This window comes from Bufo bufo, chromosome 6, assembly GCF_905171765.1.
Source record: "Bufo bufo chromosome 6, aBufBuf1.1, whole genome shotgun sequence".
Classification (NCBI taxonomy): domain Eukaryota; kingdom Metazoa; phylum Chordata; class Amphibia; order Anura; family Bufonidae; genus Bufo; species Bufo bufo.
Window position 1 is genome coordinate 379,918,897 of NC_053394.1, and position 18,093 is coordinate 379,936,989.

The window sequence follows — 18,093 nt, forward strand, 5'->3', positions numbered from 1 at the left end:
CAAATCTGACCAGAGTCCCTTTAAGTGCTGATAACTTTAAAACGCTTTGACATATCCAGGCCGTTCTGAGATTGTTTTTTCGTCACATATTGTACTTCATGACACTGGTAAAATGAAGTCAAAAAAATTATTTTTTTTGCACCAAAAAATACCTAATTTAACAAAAATTTGGAAAAATTTGCAAATTTCAAAGTTTCAGTTTCTCTACTTCTGTAATACATAGTAATACCCCCAAAAATTGTGATGACTTTACATTCCCCATATGTCTACTTCATGTTTGAATTGTTTTGGGAATGATATTTTATTTTTTGGGGATGTTATAAGGCTTAGAAGATTAGAAGCAAATCTTGAAATTTTTCAGAAATTTACAAAAACTCAATTTTTAGGGACCAGTTCAGGTCTCAAGTCACTTTGCGAGGCTTACATAATAGAAACCACCCAAAAATGACCCCATCTAAGAAACTACACCCCTCAAGGTATTCAAAACTGATTTTGCATACGTTGTTAACCCTTTAGGTGTTGCACAAGAGTTATTGGCAAATGGGGAGGAAATTTGAGAATTTCATTTTTTTGTCTAATTTTTCATTTTAACCCATTTTTTCCACTAACAAAGCAAGGGTTAACAGCCAAACAAGACTGTATCTTTATTGCCCTGACTCTGATGTTTACAGAAACACCCAATATGTGGCCGTAAACTACTGTATGGCCATACAGCGGGGCGTAGAGTGAAAGGTGCTCCATTTGGTTTTTGGAAGGCTGATTTTTCTGGACTGTTTTTTTTTTTTTACACCATGTCCCATTTGAAGCCCCCCTGATGCACCCCTAGAGGAGAAACTCCCTAAAAGTGACCCCATCTAAGAAACTACACCCCTCAAGGTATTCAAAACTGATTTTACATACGTCGTTAACCCTTTAGGTGTTGCACAAGAGTTATTGGCAAATGGCGATGAAATTTGAGAATTTCATTTTTTTGCCTAATTTTCCATTTTAACCCATTTTTTCCACTAGCAAAGCAAGGGTTAACAGCCAAACAAGACTGTATCTTTATTGCCCTGACTCTGCTGTTTACAGAAACACCCCATATGTGGCCGTAAACTACTGTACGGCCACACAGCGGGGTGTAGAGGGAAAGGTGCGCCGTTTGGTTTTTGGAGGGCTGATTTTGCTGGACTGTTTTTTTGACACTATGTCCCATTTGAAGCCCCCCTGATGCACCCCTAGATTATAAACTCCATAAAAGTGACCCCATCTAAGAAACTACACCCCTCAAGGTATTCAAAACTGATTTTACAAACTTTGTTAACCCTTTAGGTGTTGCACAAGATTTAATGGAAAAAAGAGATACAATTTCAAAATTTCACTTTTTTAGCACATTTTCCATTTTAATATTTTTTTTCCAGTTACAAAGCAAGGGTTAACAGCCAAACAAAACTCATTATTTATGGCCCTAATTCTGTAGTTTACAGAAACACCCCATATGTGGTCGTAAACTGCTGTACGGGCACACGGCAGGGCGCAGAAGGAAAGGAATGCCATACGGTTTTTGGAAGGCAGGTTTTGCTGGACTGTTTTTTTTACACCATGTCCCATTTGAAGCCCCCCTGATGCACCCCCTAGAGTAGAAACTCCAAAAAAGTGACCCCATTTTAGAAACTATGGGATAGGTTGGCAGTTTTGTTGGTACTAGTTTAGGGTACATATGATTTTTGGTTGCTCTATATTACACTTTATTTGCGGCAAAGTAACAAGAAATAGCATTTTTGGCACCGTTTTTTTTTTTTGTTATTTACAACATTCATCTGACAGGTTAGATCATGTGGTAATTTTATAGAGCAGGTTGTCACGGACACGGCGATACCTAATATGTATACAATTTTTTTTATTTATGTAAGTTTTACACAATGATTTCATTTTTAAAACAAAAAAAATGTTTTAGTGTCTCCATAGTCTAAGAGCCATAGTTTTTTCAGTTTTTGGGCGATTATCTTAAGTAGGGTCTCATTTTTTGCGGGATGAGATGACGGTTTGATTGGCTTCTATTTTGGGGTGCATATGACTTTTTGATTGCTTGCTATTACACTTTTTGTGACGTAAAATGACAAAAAATGGCTTTTTTTACACCGTTTTTATTTTTATTTTTTACGGTGGTCATCTGAGGGGTTAGATCATGTGATATTTTTATAGAGCCGGTCGATACGGATGCGGCGATACCGAATATGTATACTTTTTTTTTATTTATGTAAGTTTTACACAATGATTTCATTTTTGAAACAAAAAGAATCATGTTTTAGTGTTTCCATAGTCTAAGAGCCATAGTTTTTTCAGTTTTTGGGCGATTATCTTGGGTAGGGTATGATTTTTGCGGGATGAGATGACTGTTTGATTGTTACAATTTTGGCGTACATGCGACTTTTTTGATCACTTTTATTACCTTTTTTGGGAAGTAAGGTGGGCAAAATTTCAATTTCATCATAGTTTTTTATTTTTATGGCGTTCACCGTTCGGGTAAAGTAACATGACCGTTTTATAGATCAGGTCGTTACGGACGCGGCGATACCAAACGTGTAGGGAATTTTATTTTTTTCATTTTTAACCACCTCAGCCCCCAGTGCTTAAACACCCTGAAAGACCAGGCCACTTTTTACACTTCTGACCTACACTACTTTCACCATTTATTGCTCGGTCATGCAACTTACCACCCAAATGAATTTTACCTCCTTTTCTTCTCACTAATAGAGCTTTCATTTGGTGGTATTTCATTGCTGCTGACATTTTTACTTTTTTTGTTATTAATCGAAATTTAACGATTTTTTTTGCAAAAAAATGACATTTTTCACTTTCAGTTGTAAAATTTTGCAAAAAAAATGACATCCATATATAAATTTTGCTCTAAATTTATTGTTCTACATGTCTTTGATAAAAAAAAAATGTTTGGGTAAAAAAAAAATGGTTTGGGTAAAAGTTATAGCGTTTACAAACTATGGTACAAAAATGTGAATTTCCGCTTTTTGAAGCAGCTCTGACTTTCTGAGCACCTGTCATGTTTCCTGAGGTTCTACAATGCCCAGACAGTACAAACACCCCACAAATGACCCCATTTCGGAAAGTACACACCCTAAGGTATTCGCTGATGGGCATAGTGAGTTCATAGAACTTTTTATTTTTTGTCACAAGTTAGCGGAAAATGATGATTTTATTTTTTTTTTTTTTTTTTCTTACAAAGTCTCATATTCCACTAACTTGTGACAAAAAATAAAAACTTCCATGAACTCACTATGCCCATCACGAAATACCTTGGGGTCTCTTCTTTCCAAAATGGGGTCACTTGTGGGGTAGTTATACTGCCCTGGCATTCTAGGGGCCCAAATGTGTGGTAAGGAGTTTGAAATCAAATTCTGTAAAAACTGACCAGTGAAATCCGAAAGGTGCTCTTTGGAATGTGGGCCCCTTTGCCCACCTAGGCTGCAAGAAAGTGTCACACATCTGGTATCTCCGTATTCAGTAGAAGTTGGGGAATGTGTTTTGGGGTGTCATTTTACATATACCCATGCTGGGTGAGATAAATATCTTGGTCAAATGCCAACTTTGTATAAAAAAATGGGAAAAGTTGTCTTTTGCCAAGATATTTCTCTCACCCAGCATGGGTATATGTAAAAAGACACCCCAAAACACATTCCCCAACTTCTCCTGAATACGGAGATACCAGATGTGTGACACTTTTTTGCAGCCTAGGTGGGCAAAGGGGCCCATATTCCAAAGAGCACCTTTCGGATTTCACTCGTCATTTTTTACAGAATTTGATTTCAAACTCCTTACCACACATTTGGGCCCCTAGAATGCCAGGGCAGTATAACTACCCCACAAGTGACCCCATTTTGGAAAGAAGAGACCCCAAGGTATTCGCTGATGGGCATAGTGAGTTCATGGAAGTTTTTATTTTTTGTCACAAGTTAGTGGAATATGAGACTTTGTATGAAAAAAAAAAATATATAAAAAAAATCATCATTTTCCACTAACTTGTGACAAAAAATAAAAAATTCTAGGAACTCGCCATGCCCCTCACGGAATACCTTGGGGTGTCTTCTTTCCAAAATGGGGTCACTTGTGGGGTAGTTATACTGCCCTGGCATTTTCCAGGGGCCCTAATGTGTGGTAAGTAGGTAAATGACCAGTGAAATCCGAAAGGTGCTCTTTGGAATATGGGCCCCTTTGCCCACCTAGGCTGCAAAAAAGTGCCACACATGTGGTATCTCCGTACTCAGGAGAAGTTGGGGAATGTGTTTTGGGGTGTCTTTTTACATATACCCATGCTGGGTGAGAGAAATATCTTGGCAAAAGACAACTTTTCCCATTTTTTTATACAAAGTTGGCATTTGACCAAGATATTTATCTCACCCAGCATGGGTATATGTAAAATGACACCCCAAAACACATTCCCCACCTTCTCCTGAGTACGGAGATACCAGATGTGTGACACTTTTTTGCAGCCTAGGTGGGCAAAGGGGCCCATATTCCAAAGAGCACCTTTCGGATTTCACTCGTCATTTTTTACAGAATTTGATTTCAAACTCCTTACCACACATTTGGGCCCCTAAAATACCAGGGCATTATACCTACCCCACAAGTGACCCCATTTTGGAAAGAATAGACCCCAAGGTATTCGCTGATGGGCATAGTGAGTTCATGGAAGTTTTTATTTTTTGTCACAAGTTAGTGGAATATGAGACTTTGTATGAAAAAAAAAAAAAAAAAAAAAATCATCATTTTCCACTAACTTGTGACAAAAAATAAAAAATTCTAGGAACTCGCCATGCCCCTCACGGAATGCCTTGGGGTGTCTTCATTCCAAAATGGGGTCACTTGTGGGGTAGTTATACTGCCCTGGCATTTTCCAGGGGCCCTAATGTGTGGTAAGTAGGTAAATGACCAGTGAAATCCGAAAGGTGCTCTTTGGAATATGGGCCCCTTTGCCCACCTAGGCTGCAAAAAAGTGTCACACATCTGGTATCTCCGTACTCGGGAGAAGTTGGGGAATGTGTTTTGGGGTGTCTTTTTACATATACCCATGCTGGGTGAGAGAAATATCTTGGCAAAAGACAACTTTTCCCATTTTTTTATACAAAGTTGGCATTTGACCAAGATATTTATCTCACCCAGCATGGGTATATGTAAAATGACACCCCAAAACACATTCCCCAACTTCTCCTGAGTACGGCGATACCAGATGTGTGACACTTTTTTGCAGCCTAGATGCGCAAAGGGGCCCAAATTCCTTTTAGGAGGGCATTTTTAGACATTTGGATACCAGACTTCTTCTCACGCTTTGGGGCCCCTAGAATGCCAGGGCAGTATAAATACCCCACATGTGACCCCATTTTGGAAAGAAGACACCCCAAGGTATTCAATGAGGGGCATGGCGAGTTCATAGAAATTTTTTTTTTTTGGCACAAGTTAGCGGAAATTGATATTTTTTATTTTTTTCTCACAAAAATTTCAATCTTTCATGGACTCAATATGCCCCTCACGGAATACCTGGGGGTGTCTTCTTTCCGAAATGGGGTCACATGTGGGGTATTTATACTGCCCTGGCATTCTAGGGGCCCTAAAGCGTGAGAAGAAGTCTGGAATATAAATGTCTAAAAAATTTTACGCATTTGGATTCCGTGAGGGGTATGGTGAGTTCATGTGAGATTTTATTTTTTGTCACAAGTTAGTGGAATATGAGACTTTGTAAGAAAAAAAAATAATAATTCCGATAACTTGGGCCAAAAAAATGTCTGAATGGAGCCTTACAGGGGGGTGATCAATGACAGGGGGGTTGATCAATGACAGGGGGGTTGATCAATGACAGGGGGGTTGATCAATGACAGGGGGGGTGATCAATGACAGGGGGGGTGATCAATGACAGGGGGGGTGATCAATGACAGGGGGGGTGATCAATGACAGGGGGGGTGATCAATGACAGGGGGGGTGATCAATGACAGGGGGGGTGATCAGGGAGTCTATATGGGGTGATAACCACAGTCATTTATCACGCCCGTGTAAGGCTTCGTTCAGACGTCCGGATGCGTTTTGCGGATCCGATCCATCTATCAGTGGATCCGTAAAAATCATGCGGACGTCTGAATGGAGCTTTACAGGGGGGTGATCAATGACAGGGGGGTAATCAATGACAGGGGGGTGATCAGGGAGTCTATATGGGGTGATCACCACAGTCATTGATCATGCCCCTGTAAGGCTTCATTCAGACGTCCGGATGCGTTTTGCGGATCCGATCCATCTATCAGTGGATCCGATCCATCTATCAGTGGATCCGTAAAAATCATGCGGACGTCTGAATGGAGCTTTACAGGGGGGTAATCAATGACAGGGGGGTGATCAGGGAGTCTATATGGGGTGATAACCACAGTCATTGATCATGCCCCTGTAAGGCTTCATTCAGACGTCCGGATGCGTTTTGCGGATCCGATCCATCTATCAGTGGATCCGTAAAAATCATGCGGACGTCTGAATGGAGCTTTACAGGGGGGTGATCAATGACAGGGGGGTAATCAATGACAGGGGGGTGATCAGGGAGTCTATATGGGGTGATCACCACAGTCATTGATCATGCCCCTGTAAGGCTTCATTCAGACGTCCGGATGCGTTTTGCGGATCCGATCCATCTATCAGTGGATCCGTAAAAATCATGCGGACGTCTGAATGGAGCTTTACAGGGGGGTAATCAATGACAGGGGGGTGATCAGGGAGTCTATATGGGGTGATAACCACAGTCATTGATCATGCCCCTGTAAGGCTTCATTCAGACATCCGGATGCGTTTTGCGGATCCGATCCATCTATCAGTGGATCCGTAAAAATCATGCGGACATCTGAATGGAGCTTTACAGGGGGGTGATCAGGGAGTCTATATGGGGTGATCACCACAGTCATTGATCATGCCCCTGGAAGGCTTCATTCAGACGTCCGGATGCGTTTTGCGGATCCGATCCATCTATCAGTGGATCCGTAAAAATCATGCGGACGTCTGAATGGAGCTTTACAGGGGGGTAATCAATGACAGGGGGGTGATCAATGACAGGGGGGTGATCAGGGAGTCTATATGGGGTGATAACCACAGTCATTGATCATGCCCCTGTAAGGCTTCATTCAGACGTCCGGATGCGTTTTGCGGATCCGATCCATCTATCAGTGGATCCGTAAAAATCATGCGGACATCTGAATGGAGCTTTACAGGGGGGTGATCAATGACAGGGGGGTAATCAATGACAGGGGGGTGATCAGGGAGTCTATATGGGGTGATCAGGGGTGATTAGGGGTGATCAGGGGCTAATAAGGGGTTAATAAGTGACGGGGGGGGGTGTAGTGTAGTGTAGTGGTGCTTGGTGGGACTTTACTGAGCTACCTGTGTCCTCTGGTGGTCGATCCAAACAAATGGGACCACCAGAGGACCAGGTAGCAGGTATATTAGACGCTGTTATCAAAACAGCGTCTAATATACCTGTTAGGGGTTAAAAAAAACACATCTCCAGCCTGCCAGCGAACGATCGCCGCTGGCAGGCTGGAGATCAACTCTCTTACCTTCCGTTCCTGTGAGCGCGCGCGCCTGTGTGCGCGCGTTCACAGGAAATCTCGCGTCTCGCGAGAGGACGCGCCGGCGCGTCCAGGAGGAATGAATCAACCACCTCCAGGACGCGTCTGTGCGTACAGCGGTCCGGAGGTGGTTAATCAGTGATAAATGTGTTTTTTGATTTTTACTTTTTTTTCACTTTTATTCACTTTTTTTTTGACCCAGACCCACTTGGTTCTTGAAGATCCAGTGGGTCTGATGTCTGTATAATACAGTACAGTACAATATATATTGTACTGTACTGTATTTTACACTTTTCTGAACAGATCTATGCCTTTTAGCACAGATCTGTTCAGCACCATGGACAGCAGGACGCCTGAGAGGCGTCCTGTTGCCATGGGAACCTTCCCCGTCTGCTCAGTACTGCTCAGAACTGCGCAGACGGGGAAGGGTAAGGAGGGGATCTGTCGGGGGGCTGTCTGGGGGCTCTCTCCCTCCCCATCGGGGGGCTGCAAAGGCACAGCAGCCCCCTGATGGGAGAGGGAGGGAGCTCCCTGCGCTGTTAACCTTTTCCATACAGCGGTCCGTACGGACCGCTGTATGGAAAGGGTTAAACGGCTGACATCGCATCGCAGATGTCAGTCGTTTATACCAGGGTGCCAGCAATGTGCTGGCACCCTGGTATACCCACTAGAAGCCAACGATTATACAAGGGGAGTCGGGCGGGGGATCGCGATCCCGCCTGCCGCACCGCCCGCCTCCCGCACCGCCCCCACCGCCCGCAACCCTCCCCCTGCACCTCCCGCCACCATAAAATCATTCGGGGGTGCAGGGGGGAGGGAATAAAACAATATTTTAGGCATATAAAGTTTCCGCACGGCAGTGATCGAAAATACACAGGGCGTACATATACGCCCTGTGTCCTTAAGTACCAGGGCACAAGGGCGTACCTGTACGCCCTATGTCCTTAAGAGGTTAAAAAAGCTGTTATTTTGTAAAACTTGCATAAATAAAAAAAAGTATACATATTAGGTATCGCCGCGTCCGTTTTGACCAGCTCTATAAAAATATCACATGACCTAACCCCTCAGATGAACACCGTAAAAAATAAAAACTGTGCAAAATAAACCATTTTTTGTGACCTTACATCACAAAAGGTGTAATAACAAGCGATCAAAAAGTCATATGCACCCCAAAATAGTGCCAATCAAACCGTCATCTCATCCCGCAAAAAATGAGACCCTACCTAAGATAATCGCCCAAAAACTGAAAAAACTATGGCTCTCAGACTATGGAAACACTAAAAAAAAATTATTTTTTTTCAAAAATGAAATCATTGTGTAAAACTTAAATTAAAAAAAGTATACATATTAGTTATCGCCGCGTCCGTAACAAACTGGTCTATAAAAATACCACATGATATATAACCTGTCAGATGAATGTTGTAAATAACAAAAAAAATAAATGGTGCCAAAACAGCTATTTCTTGTTACCTTGCCTCACAAAAAGTGTAATATAGAGCAACCAAAAATCATATGTACCCTAAAATAGTACCAACAAAACTGCCACCCTATCCCATAGTTTCTAAAATGGGGTCACTTTTTGGGAGTTTCTACTCTAGGGGTGCATCAGGGGGCTTCAAATGGGACATGGTGTCAAAAAACCAGTCCAGCAAAATCTGCCTTCCAAAAACCGTATGGCATTCCTTTCCTTCTGCGCCCTGCCGTGCGCCCTTACAGCGGTTTACGACCACATATGGGGTGTTTCTGTAAACTACAGAATCAGAGCCATAAATAACTCTTGCTTTGTAACTGGGAAAAAAGTGAAATTTTGAAATTGCATCTCTATTTTCCATTAATTCTTGTAAAATCAGTTTTGAATACCTTGAGGGGTGTAGTTTCTAGAATGGGGTCATTTTTGGGTGGTTTCCATTATGTAAGCCTCACAAAGTGACTTCAGATCTGAACTGGTCCTTGAAAAGTGGGTTTTTGAAAATTGTCAAGATTTGCTTCTAAACTTCTAAGCCTTGTAACATCCCCAAAAAATAAAATGTCATTCCCAAAATGATCTAAACATTAGGTAGACATATGGAGAATGTAAAGTAATAACTATTTTTGTAGGTATTACTATGTATTATAGAAGTAGTTTTTGGCAAATTTGGTATTTTTCTATAAATAAAAATGAATTTTTTTTACTCCATTTTACCAGTGTCATGAAGAACAATATGTGACGAAAAAACTATCTCAGAATGGCCTGGATAAGTCAAAGCGTTTTAAAGTTATCACAACATAAAGTGACACTGGTCAGATTTGAAAAAAATGGCCTGGTCCTGAAAGTGAAAATGAGCCCAGTCCTTAAGGAGATAAATACCCTTTTTGGCCTGTCTGCTTTCATAAAACAGCTCTCAGTGGAGTGAATGTCTCTTTAGCTCCTGTCTCTGGTGAGTAATGATTCTAGCAGCTCCTGCTAGGGGAATTCCCAGACAGGCTGTGTGAGAAGCTGGCTGTGATTGGTCTAGACTTCTGCCCAGCAACAACAGATTAACACTATGCTTTCTGTTGTTTCTGCTGTGTCACTGAGCTTACCTTACATTATAAAATGAATCTTAAAGGCATATTATCCTTTTCTGCTTCTGTGAACACAATATATAACAGTTATATGACATCGAAAACATGATGTCATAGTAAATAACTCTGCTTTTATCTTTAACACATAAACATAGGAACTGTATTAAGGCTATTGGCAGGTCTAGCTGTATACACATATAGGGCATATAAGGCATATTAGCAAACTAGGACAGGTCTTAGCTGGCCAGCTACAAATCCGCCTGCATCAATATTCGCAGAGTATTCACGAGTCTATAGATTCCATCTGACAATATGGGGGATAGGGCAGTTTTCTCTTTAGAGGCAGCCAAGGCATTTTACAGCGTGGAATGGCAGTATCTGTGGTGTACGCTTCAATATATGGGGTTTGGGCAAAGATTCATATCTTGGGGCAAAGTATTCTATTCTAGTCCCAAAGCAAGAATTAGGGCAAACAGGGGTATGTCTATGGGATTTCAATTGCAGTGTGGTACAAGACACTGGCGATAGAACCATTGGCTGCTGCAGTGCATAAGTCTCCTGCGATACAGGGATTTTGCTATGGAGCAGTGAAAATAGAGTGGTGATGTATGCAGATGACACACTGCTGTCCTTAGGAGATACATCCACGTCTTTGCTGGCTGTAATGTCTCTCATTGACAGATTTGCCCAACTATCAGGCTTAACAATTAATTGGCATAACTCTGCACTAATGCTTATAGATGGTCAGCCAAGAACACAGGTGATACTAGATAAAAATATCCCATGTGTAGAAGAGTTAAAATATCTGGGTATGAAAATATCCCCTAGAATTAAAGATTTTGGGGAATTAAATCTTACCCCACTGTTATCGAACTTTCATAATAAAGGCAAGGCTTGGTGCAAATTATATCTATCAGTAGTGGGTAGAAAAAACCTACTCAAGATGGTTTTCATGCTGCAGCTTTTGTACATTCTACACAATGCCCCGGTCTGGCTGCCAATGGACAGGTTCAAAAGGATTGACTCGATATTTAGAGACCTAATATGGCGTAGGGGACAGGCCAGACTTAAGCTCAAGACACTACAATACTATAAAGAGGAGGGAGGCCTAGCTAGAATTAGAAACCTCAGACATGATTGGTCAGATATATAGAAACCACCTGAAAGGTAGAGACCTAATGATGCTACTTGAGGGACTGGAAGAGAAAACAGTGCAATCCAAAATTCCTATAAGACACACAATGTATTCAGTGTGGCAAAAGATTAAACAGTTGAGAGGAATCGCGGAATATACCCCAATATGGCCAAATCCAGTATTATCTAAATTCAAATCATTGTCATGATTTGATGAGTGGAAGGACAGAGGGGTGATAAGAATGGGTCACCTCCTGGAGGGTGAAGTGTTCAGATCCTTCACCAGTATTCAAGGAATATATGGCATCCCTCACAGGTGCTTTTATCAATATCTGCAATTGCGTCATGCATATAATGCAATGATTAAGAATAGTAGCGTAATGGCACAAAGAGATGCAGCGTTGCATCTGATTGTTTCGGAAGGGGAAAGAAGGGGGATGTTATCTCTAACATATCGATTGATACTAGATAAATACCTAGAATCTCACTCACTGACTAGAATGCATAAATGGGAGACAGATGTGGGTGAACTCACGAAAGAGCAATGGGCTGATATATTAGAGGCGGTGCCTGTGTCATTGAGTGAAAGTGGAAAGCTTTTGCAATTATTTATTAGCCATAGAGTGTACAAGACGCCAGTATTTTTAAACCGAATTGGTCATAGATTAGATAAAGGGAAAAAGGCTTCTAGATATTCAGATATTGGTTCACCAAAAGTTATATCAAAAATATATGGGATTAGCTGCACTAGGGCACAACAGGGCCAAGTAGTGTAAGGGTAAGGTTCCGGACGGGGTAGTTCTTTTTAGGACGAGTGCTCCGTGGTTAGGAGACCAGGGACAAATCAGTATCCCTATCCTAGGGTGAATTAGGGATCTAGATCCCTCTGTCATTCATGTCCGGTTCCTACCACTAAGAATTTCTTTTCAGTACGACGAACATCTTCTGAACATCCACAACGACCGGATGACACCTGGGTTACAGTAGGACAACCGGTTATATTTTCAGGTGCCGCCGCGTACCAATTTTTTTTATGTGTAATTTTTGCCCTTATTTGTTATTTTGCTTAGGGACTTTTTTTCTATCCTGATATCAATTAAAAGTTATGTTTTAATAAGATCACCATTTCAACCTTCAGCTATTTTTGTCATAGATTAGATGCTAAGTGTCCTCGGTGTGATATGGAACCTGCAGAATTGATACACAAGCTATGGAAATGCGCGGTCCTGACTGAAGAGAGGTGACTGCTATCATACAAAAAGCATACTCCGTAAATATTCCACAAGACCCGAAAGGGTATATCTTAGGCTATGTATCAGAATTGGGTACTGAACACGTGTTCAAACTTGCTATAGGCAGACTACTGTATGTGGCTAGGAAGCTGATAGCTCAGCACTGGATACCGGCTGAGCCTCCCACAATCTGGGAATCTAGGTGCAAAGTCAACACTATGATTGTATATGAAAAGGCCATTTTCCAGAATAGAGGCTGTCCCAGCAAATTAAAAAAATTATGGGAACCATGGCAGGCACAAATGTGCATGGATGCTAACTCAGGTATAAGAAGCAACTGATGCCGAAATGGAGGGTTGGGTGGTGGGGGGGTGGGAAAAAAGGGGGTAGTTAAGAGTTTAAATAATAAGTATACATGACAGTTAAAAACTAAGTAACAATAAGTACATTTGTGTTGTACTCTCTTTTGGAATCAATAAAAAAATGATCTGATTAAAAAAATTATTTGTTCCCTCTTCTGACTGATTCTTCAGAATTACACCTGAAATGTATTTCAAGAAATTGGTTCCTCTCTAGTGATATACTTTTCATAATCATCTGAGACAATGGGGGCATATCACTTGGATATGCCCCCATTGTCTAATAGGTGCGGGTCCAACCGCTGGGACCCACACCTATATTGAGAACAGAGCTGGCAAAAGTGGTGGACTCTGGTCCGGCCACCACCAAGCGCTCTCCCCATAGAAATGAATCTGGCAACTAAAATTAATCTGGCAACTAAAATTTTATGTTGATAAGTGCAAGATAATGCACCTGGGGCGTAAAAACCCAAGAGCAGAATATAAAATCAGTGATACAGTCCTAACCTCAGTATCTGAGGAAAGGGATTTAGGGGTCATTATTTCAGAAGACTTAAAGGTAGGCAGACAATGTCATAGAGCAGCAGGAAATGCTAGCAGAATGCTTGGGTGTATAGGGAGAGGCATTACCAGTAGAGCACTAGTGAGACCTCATTTGGAGTATTGTGCGCAGTACTGAAGACCATATCTCCAGAAGGATATTGATACTTTGGAGAGAGTTCAGAGAAGAGATACTAAACTGGTACATGGATTGCAGGATAAAACTTACCAGGAAAGATTAAAGGACCTTAACATGTACAGTATAGCTTGGAAGAAAGACGAGACAGAGGGGATATGATAGAAACTTTTAAATGCATAAAGGGAATCAACAAGGTAAAAGAGGAGAGAATATTTAAAAGAAGAAAAACTGCTACAAGAGGACATGGTTTTAAATTAGAGGGGCAAAGGTTTAAAAGTAATATCAGGAAGTATTACTTTACTGAGAGAGTAGTGGATGCATGGAATAGCCTTCCTGCAGAAGTGGTAGCTGCAAATACAGTGAAGGAGTTTAAGCATGCATGGGATAGGCATAAGGCCATCCTTCATATAAGATAGGGCCAGGGGCTATCCATAGTATTCTTATCTGCCGACACATTCGATGTTTCTATGTTTCACTGTGCATGAACGGCCACTGTTTCCAGGGTCTGACGGAAATAGCCAAGCCAGTGCCGAGCCAGTGCTGCGCATGCACAGTGCACACTCCACCACTTTTGGGGTTCTGTTTAGGAGATAGGTGTGGATCTCAGCGGTGGGGCCTGCACCTACCAGACAATAGGGGCATAGCCTAGCAAATTGCCCCTATTGTCTCAGATGACACAACCCCTTTAATGTAAATGCGTGAAAAAAGGAAAATGTTATGGTGTGGGCTATGCAGTTTGTTTACTTGAGTGACAGGACTGAGATTAGGAGAGACCTCGGTGTGCACAGTGTCCTAGCTGCAGTGATGATGTTCGGGTCACAGGATTATTCTTTGGCGCTATATGTAGTTTGTGTAATCGGGGAAGGCTGCAGGATAAGGCTACATTCACACAACAGTGAAAAATGGCACACAGCCGTTTTTAGAATTGAAGTCAATGGCACGGAGTGAATAGTGGTTGTGAAAAATAGGACATGTCCTATTTGTGGCCATTTTCACTGCCAGATGGACCCCATGTAAATCAATGAGACTATTTTTAATGGCCATTTAGACAGGAGTGCATCCATGTAATGGCAGTTTATTATGGGTACACTAGTGGAAAATGGCATTTAAGTGTTTAAAATAAAAATAAATTGCCTTATCTGCTTGTACACATAAGGCAGTCTCTCTTGGTGCGGAAGGACCTGTGGTACCAACGTGATGACATCACCATGCTCTCCCAGCATTATTGCTTAGGAGCGCATGGTGACATCGTCCCACTGAGAGTGTAGGTCCTTTAGCACCAAATGAAGAGCGACTTTTCTCTACTCGTGCAAGTGGATGAGAGGAGTATTTTTTAATTTTTTTTTCCCATAAAAACAAAACCCTGCACATTATTAACATTATTAATTATATTACTGATGGGGGCCACCCTGGGGGACATTATTACTAACTGGGGCCACTATTGGGGACATTATGTATACTGCAGGGATTGGTAATTTAAATACAAAAAAGCAAATAAAAATCATTCTCAAATGAACACCAGATATTTCCTACCTGCATGTGAATAAAGACCCCAAGATCCTGACCCAGGTGACTAACTCTTCATATTATCAATAGTAATTATATCTAAAGAAAAAAAACATGTTGAGGAGCTCCCCAATGGTCAGTACCAGCTTACTGTGCTTCCTACTGTCCATTCTACTCTCCTCCCTCCCTCCGAGTCCAGCTGCTGTATCTGTCATCTATTATAGCCCAGGTCTCATTCCCCGGTCTGCACTCTCCCCAGCAGCAGGTGTGATACAGTGATGTAATTGTACCTGCTGGGCTGAGTAGGAGAGCAAACACACCAGAGATAATCCCCCGGCCTGTGCACCTTCCCTGAACTCCCAGCGCTGTTGGGGGTCACATAGCATTATATTGATTTATGATGCTATGTAACCCTTACAGTTCTGGAATGTATTGGATAACACTGGCATAATGCTGACAGTGTTATCCAATACATTCCAGAACTGTAAGGGTTACATAGCATCATAAATCAATATAATGCTATGCAACCCCGTCATTGCGGGGAGGTCAGGCCAGGAGCTGAGCTGCGGACTTGCACCATGACCAACGCTCGTATGCAAGGGCCCTTCGGGAGCACGAGAAATGTGAAGAGGGCACTAATGGGGAATTCCGCAGTGAAAGGGACACTGAGGGGAGATAACTATTGTATGTGGCACTAAGAGGGCATTCAGCGCTAGGAAATGTTTTATTTATAAATGACTGATTGGGTGGGGGTTGCATGGAAGTTGATCAAAGTGGAGGCCAACCTGGCCTAGTTAAGCTCCTTGGTCTACTATTAGATTGTGGTCTGTTTGGCCACCACAGTTTTAGTCAATTCATAATTGAATTTTATGCCATGTCTTGTTCTTTATGTGGATTTTTTTATATGGAAAAGTTATAAAATTTTATGGTATATTATTTATCAATAATAAAATGTGTTTTATTCTTGGCAGATGACTGTACCAGGAACTCAGAGAAACATCTGATATCTTTAGATTTTGAAGTAGATGATTGTGGTATCACACAAGATACATTTGAAGAGCATGCCAATATCCAAGATATACCCTCATCCAATCACAGCAACAATGCATCATTTGATCCTTTTAAACAGGTCCGATCTTCTGATTCATCACAGACTGAAACACAGAATAAAAGTCACAGAAAAGGTGTTAAACATCAAACAGCTCTCGTAAGAGGGAAGCCATTTTCATGTTCAGAATGTGGAAAATATTTTAACCAGAAATCACATCTTGTTACACATCAGAAAATTCACACAGGAGAGAAGCCATTTTCATGTTCAGAATGTGGGAAATGTTTTAACCGTAAATCACATTTTGTTATACATCAGAGAATTCACACAGGAGAGAAGCCATTTTCCTGTTCAGAATGTGAGAAATGTTTTAACTATAAATCAGATCTTGTTGTACATCAGAGAATTCACACAGGAGAGAAGCCATTTTCATGTTCAGAATGTGGGAAATGTTTTAAAAATAAATCAACTCTTGTTAAACATCAGAAAATTCACACAGGGGAGAAGCCATTTTCATGTTCAGAATGTGGGAAATGTTTTAACTATAAATCAGATCTTGTTGTACATCAGAGAATTCACACAGGGGAGAAGCCATTTCCATGTTCAGAATGTGGGAAATGTTTTAAGAGTAAATCAGATCTTGTTGTACATCAGAGAATTCACACAGGGGAGAAGCCATTTTCATGTTCAGAATGTGGGAAATGTTTTAAGAGTAAATCAGATCTTGTTGTACATCAGAAAATTCACACAGGGGAGAAGCCATTTTCATGTTCAGAATGTGGGAAATGTTTTAAGAGTAAATCAGATCTTGTTGTACATCTGAGAATTCACACAGGGGAGAAGCCATTTGCATGTTCAGAATGTGGGAAATGTTTTAACCATAAATCAGATTTTGTTGTACATCAGAGAATTCACACAGGAGAGAAGCCATTTTCATGTTCAGAATGTGGGAAATGTTTTAAGAGTAAATCAGATCTTGTTGTACATCAGAGAATTCACACAGGGGAGAAGCCATTTTCATGTTCAGAATGTGGGAAATGTTTTAACCATAAATCAGATCTTCTTGTACATCAGAGAATTCACACAGGGGAGAAGGCATTTTCATGTTCAGAATGTGGGAAATGTTTTACCTATAAATCAGATCTTGTTGTACATCAGAGAATTCACACAGGGGAGAAGCCATTTTCATGTTCAGAATGTGGGAAATGTTTTAAGAGTAAATCATATCTTGTTGTACATCAGAGAATTCACACAGGGGAGAAGCCATTTTCATGTTCAGAATGTGGGAAATGTTTTAACCATAAATCAGATCTTGTTGTACATCAGAGAATTCACACAGGGGAGAAGCCATTTTCATGTTCAGAATGTGGGAAATATTTTAACCATAAATCAAATCTTGTTATACATCAGAGAATTCACACAGGGGAGAAGCCATTTTCATGTTCATAATGTGGGACATGTTTTATCCATAAATAAGCTCTTGTTGTACATCAGAGAAATCACACAGGGCAGAAGACATTTTTATGTTCAGAAAAAAAACCACATATCAGAGAAGCCATCTTCATGCTTAGCCCACAACTGAAAATATGTCATAGTCTAGGTTCTTCAAAGTAGCCACCTTTTGCTTGGATTACTGCTTTGCACACTCTTGGCATTCTCTTGATGAGCTTCAAGAGGTAGTCCCCTGAAATGGTCTTCCAACAGTCTTGAAGGAGTTCCCAGAGATGCTTAGCACTTGGGTTCAGGTCCGGTGACTGTGGAGGCCAGGTCATCTGGCGCAGCACCCCATCACTCTCCTTCATGGTCAAAGTAATGATGGCCACTCGTTTTTCTTTACTTAACTGCTTTTTTCTTTCCATAATACAAATTCTAACAGTCTATTCAGTAGGACTATCAGCTGTGTATCCACCTGACTTCTCCTCAACGCAACTGATGGTCCCAACCCCATTTATAAGGCAAGAAATCCCACTTATTAAACCTGACAGGGCACACCTGTGAA

At 41.2% G+C, this 18,093-nt stretch overlaps 1 protein-coding gene across 1 annotated transcript in view; it reads left to right on the forward strand.

Moving 5' to 3' along the window:
* LOC121003517 (zinc finger protein 208-like) overlaps window positions 1–17,653 on the forward strand; it is a 1,049,660-nt gene extending 1,032,007 nt beyond the window's left edge. Inside the window, exon 12 of the mRNA XM_040435419.1 lies at window positions 16,259–17,653. Within this exon, the coding sequence (XP_040291353.1) occupies window positions 16,259–17,543 (1,285 nt within the window). The 3' untranslated portion in view covers window positions 17,544–17,653. The remainder of the gene's footprint in view (window positions 1–16,258) is intronic.
* Window positions 17,654–18,093: the final 440 nt, after the last annotated feature.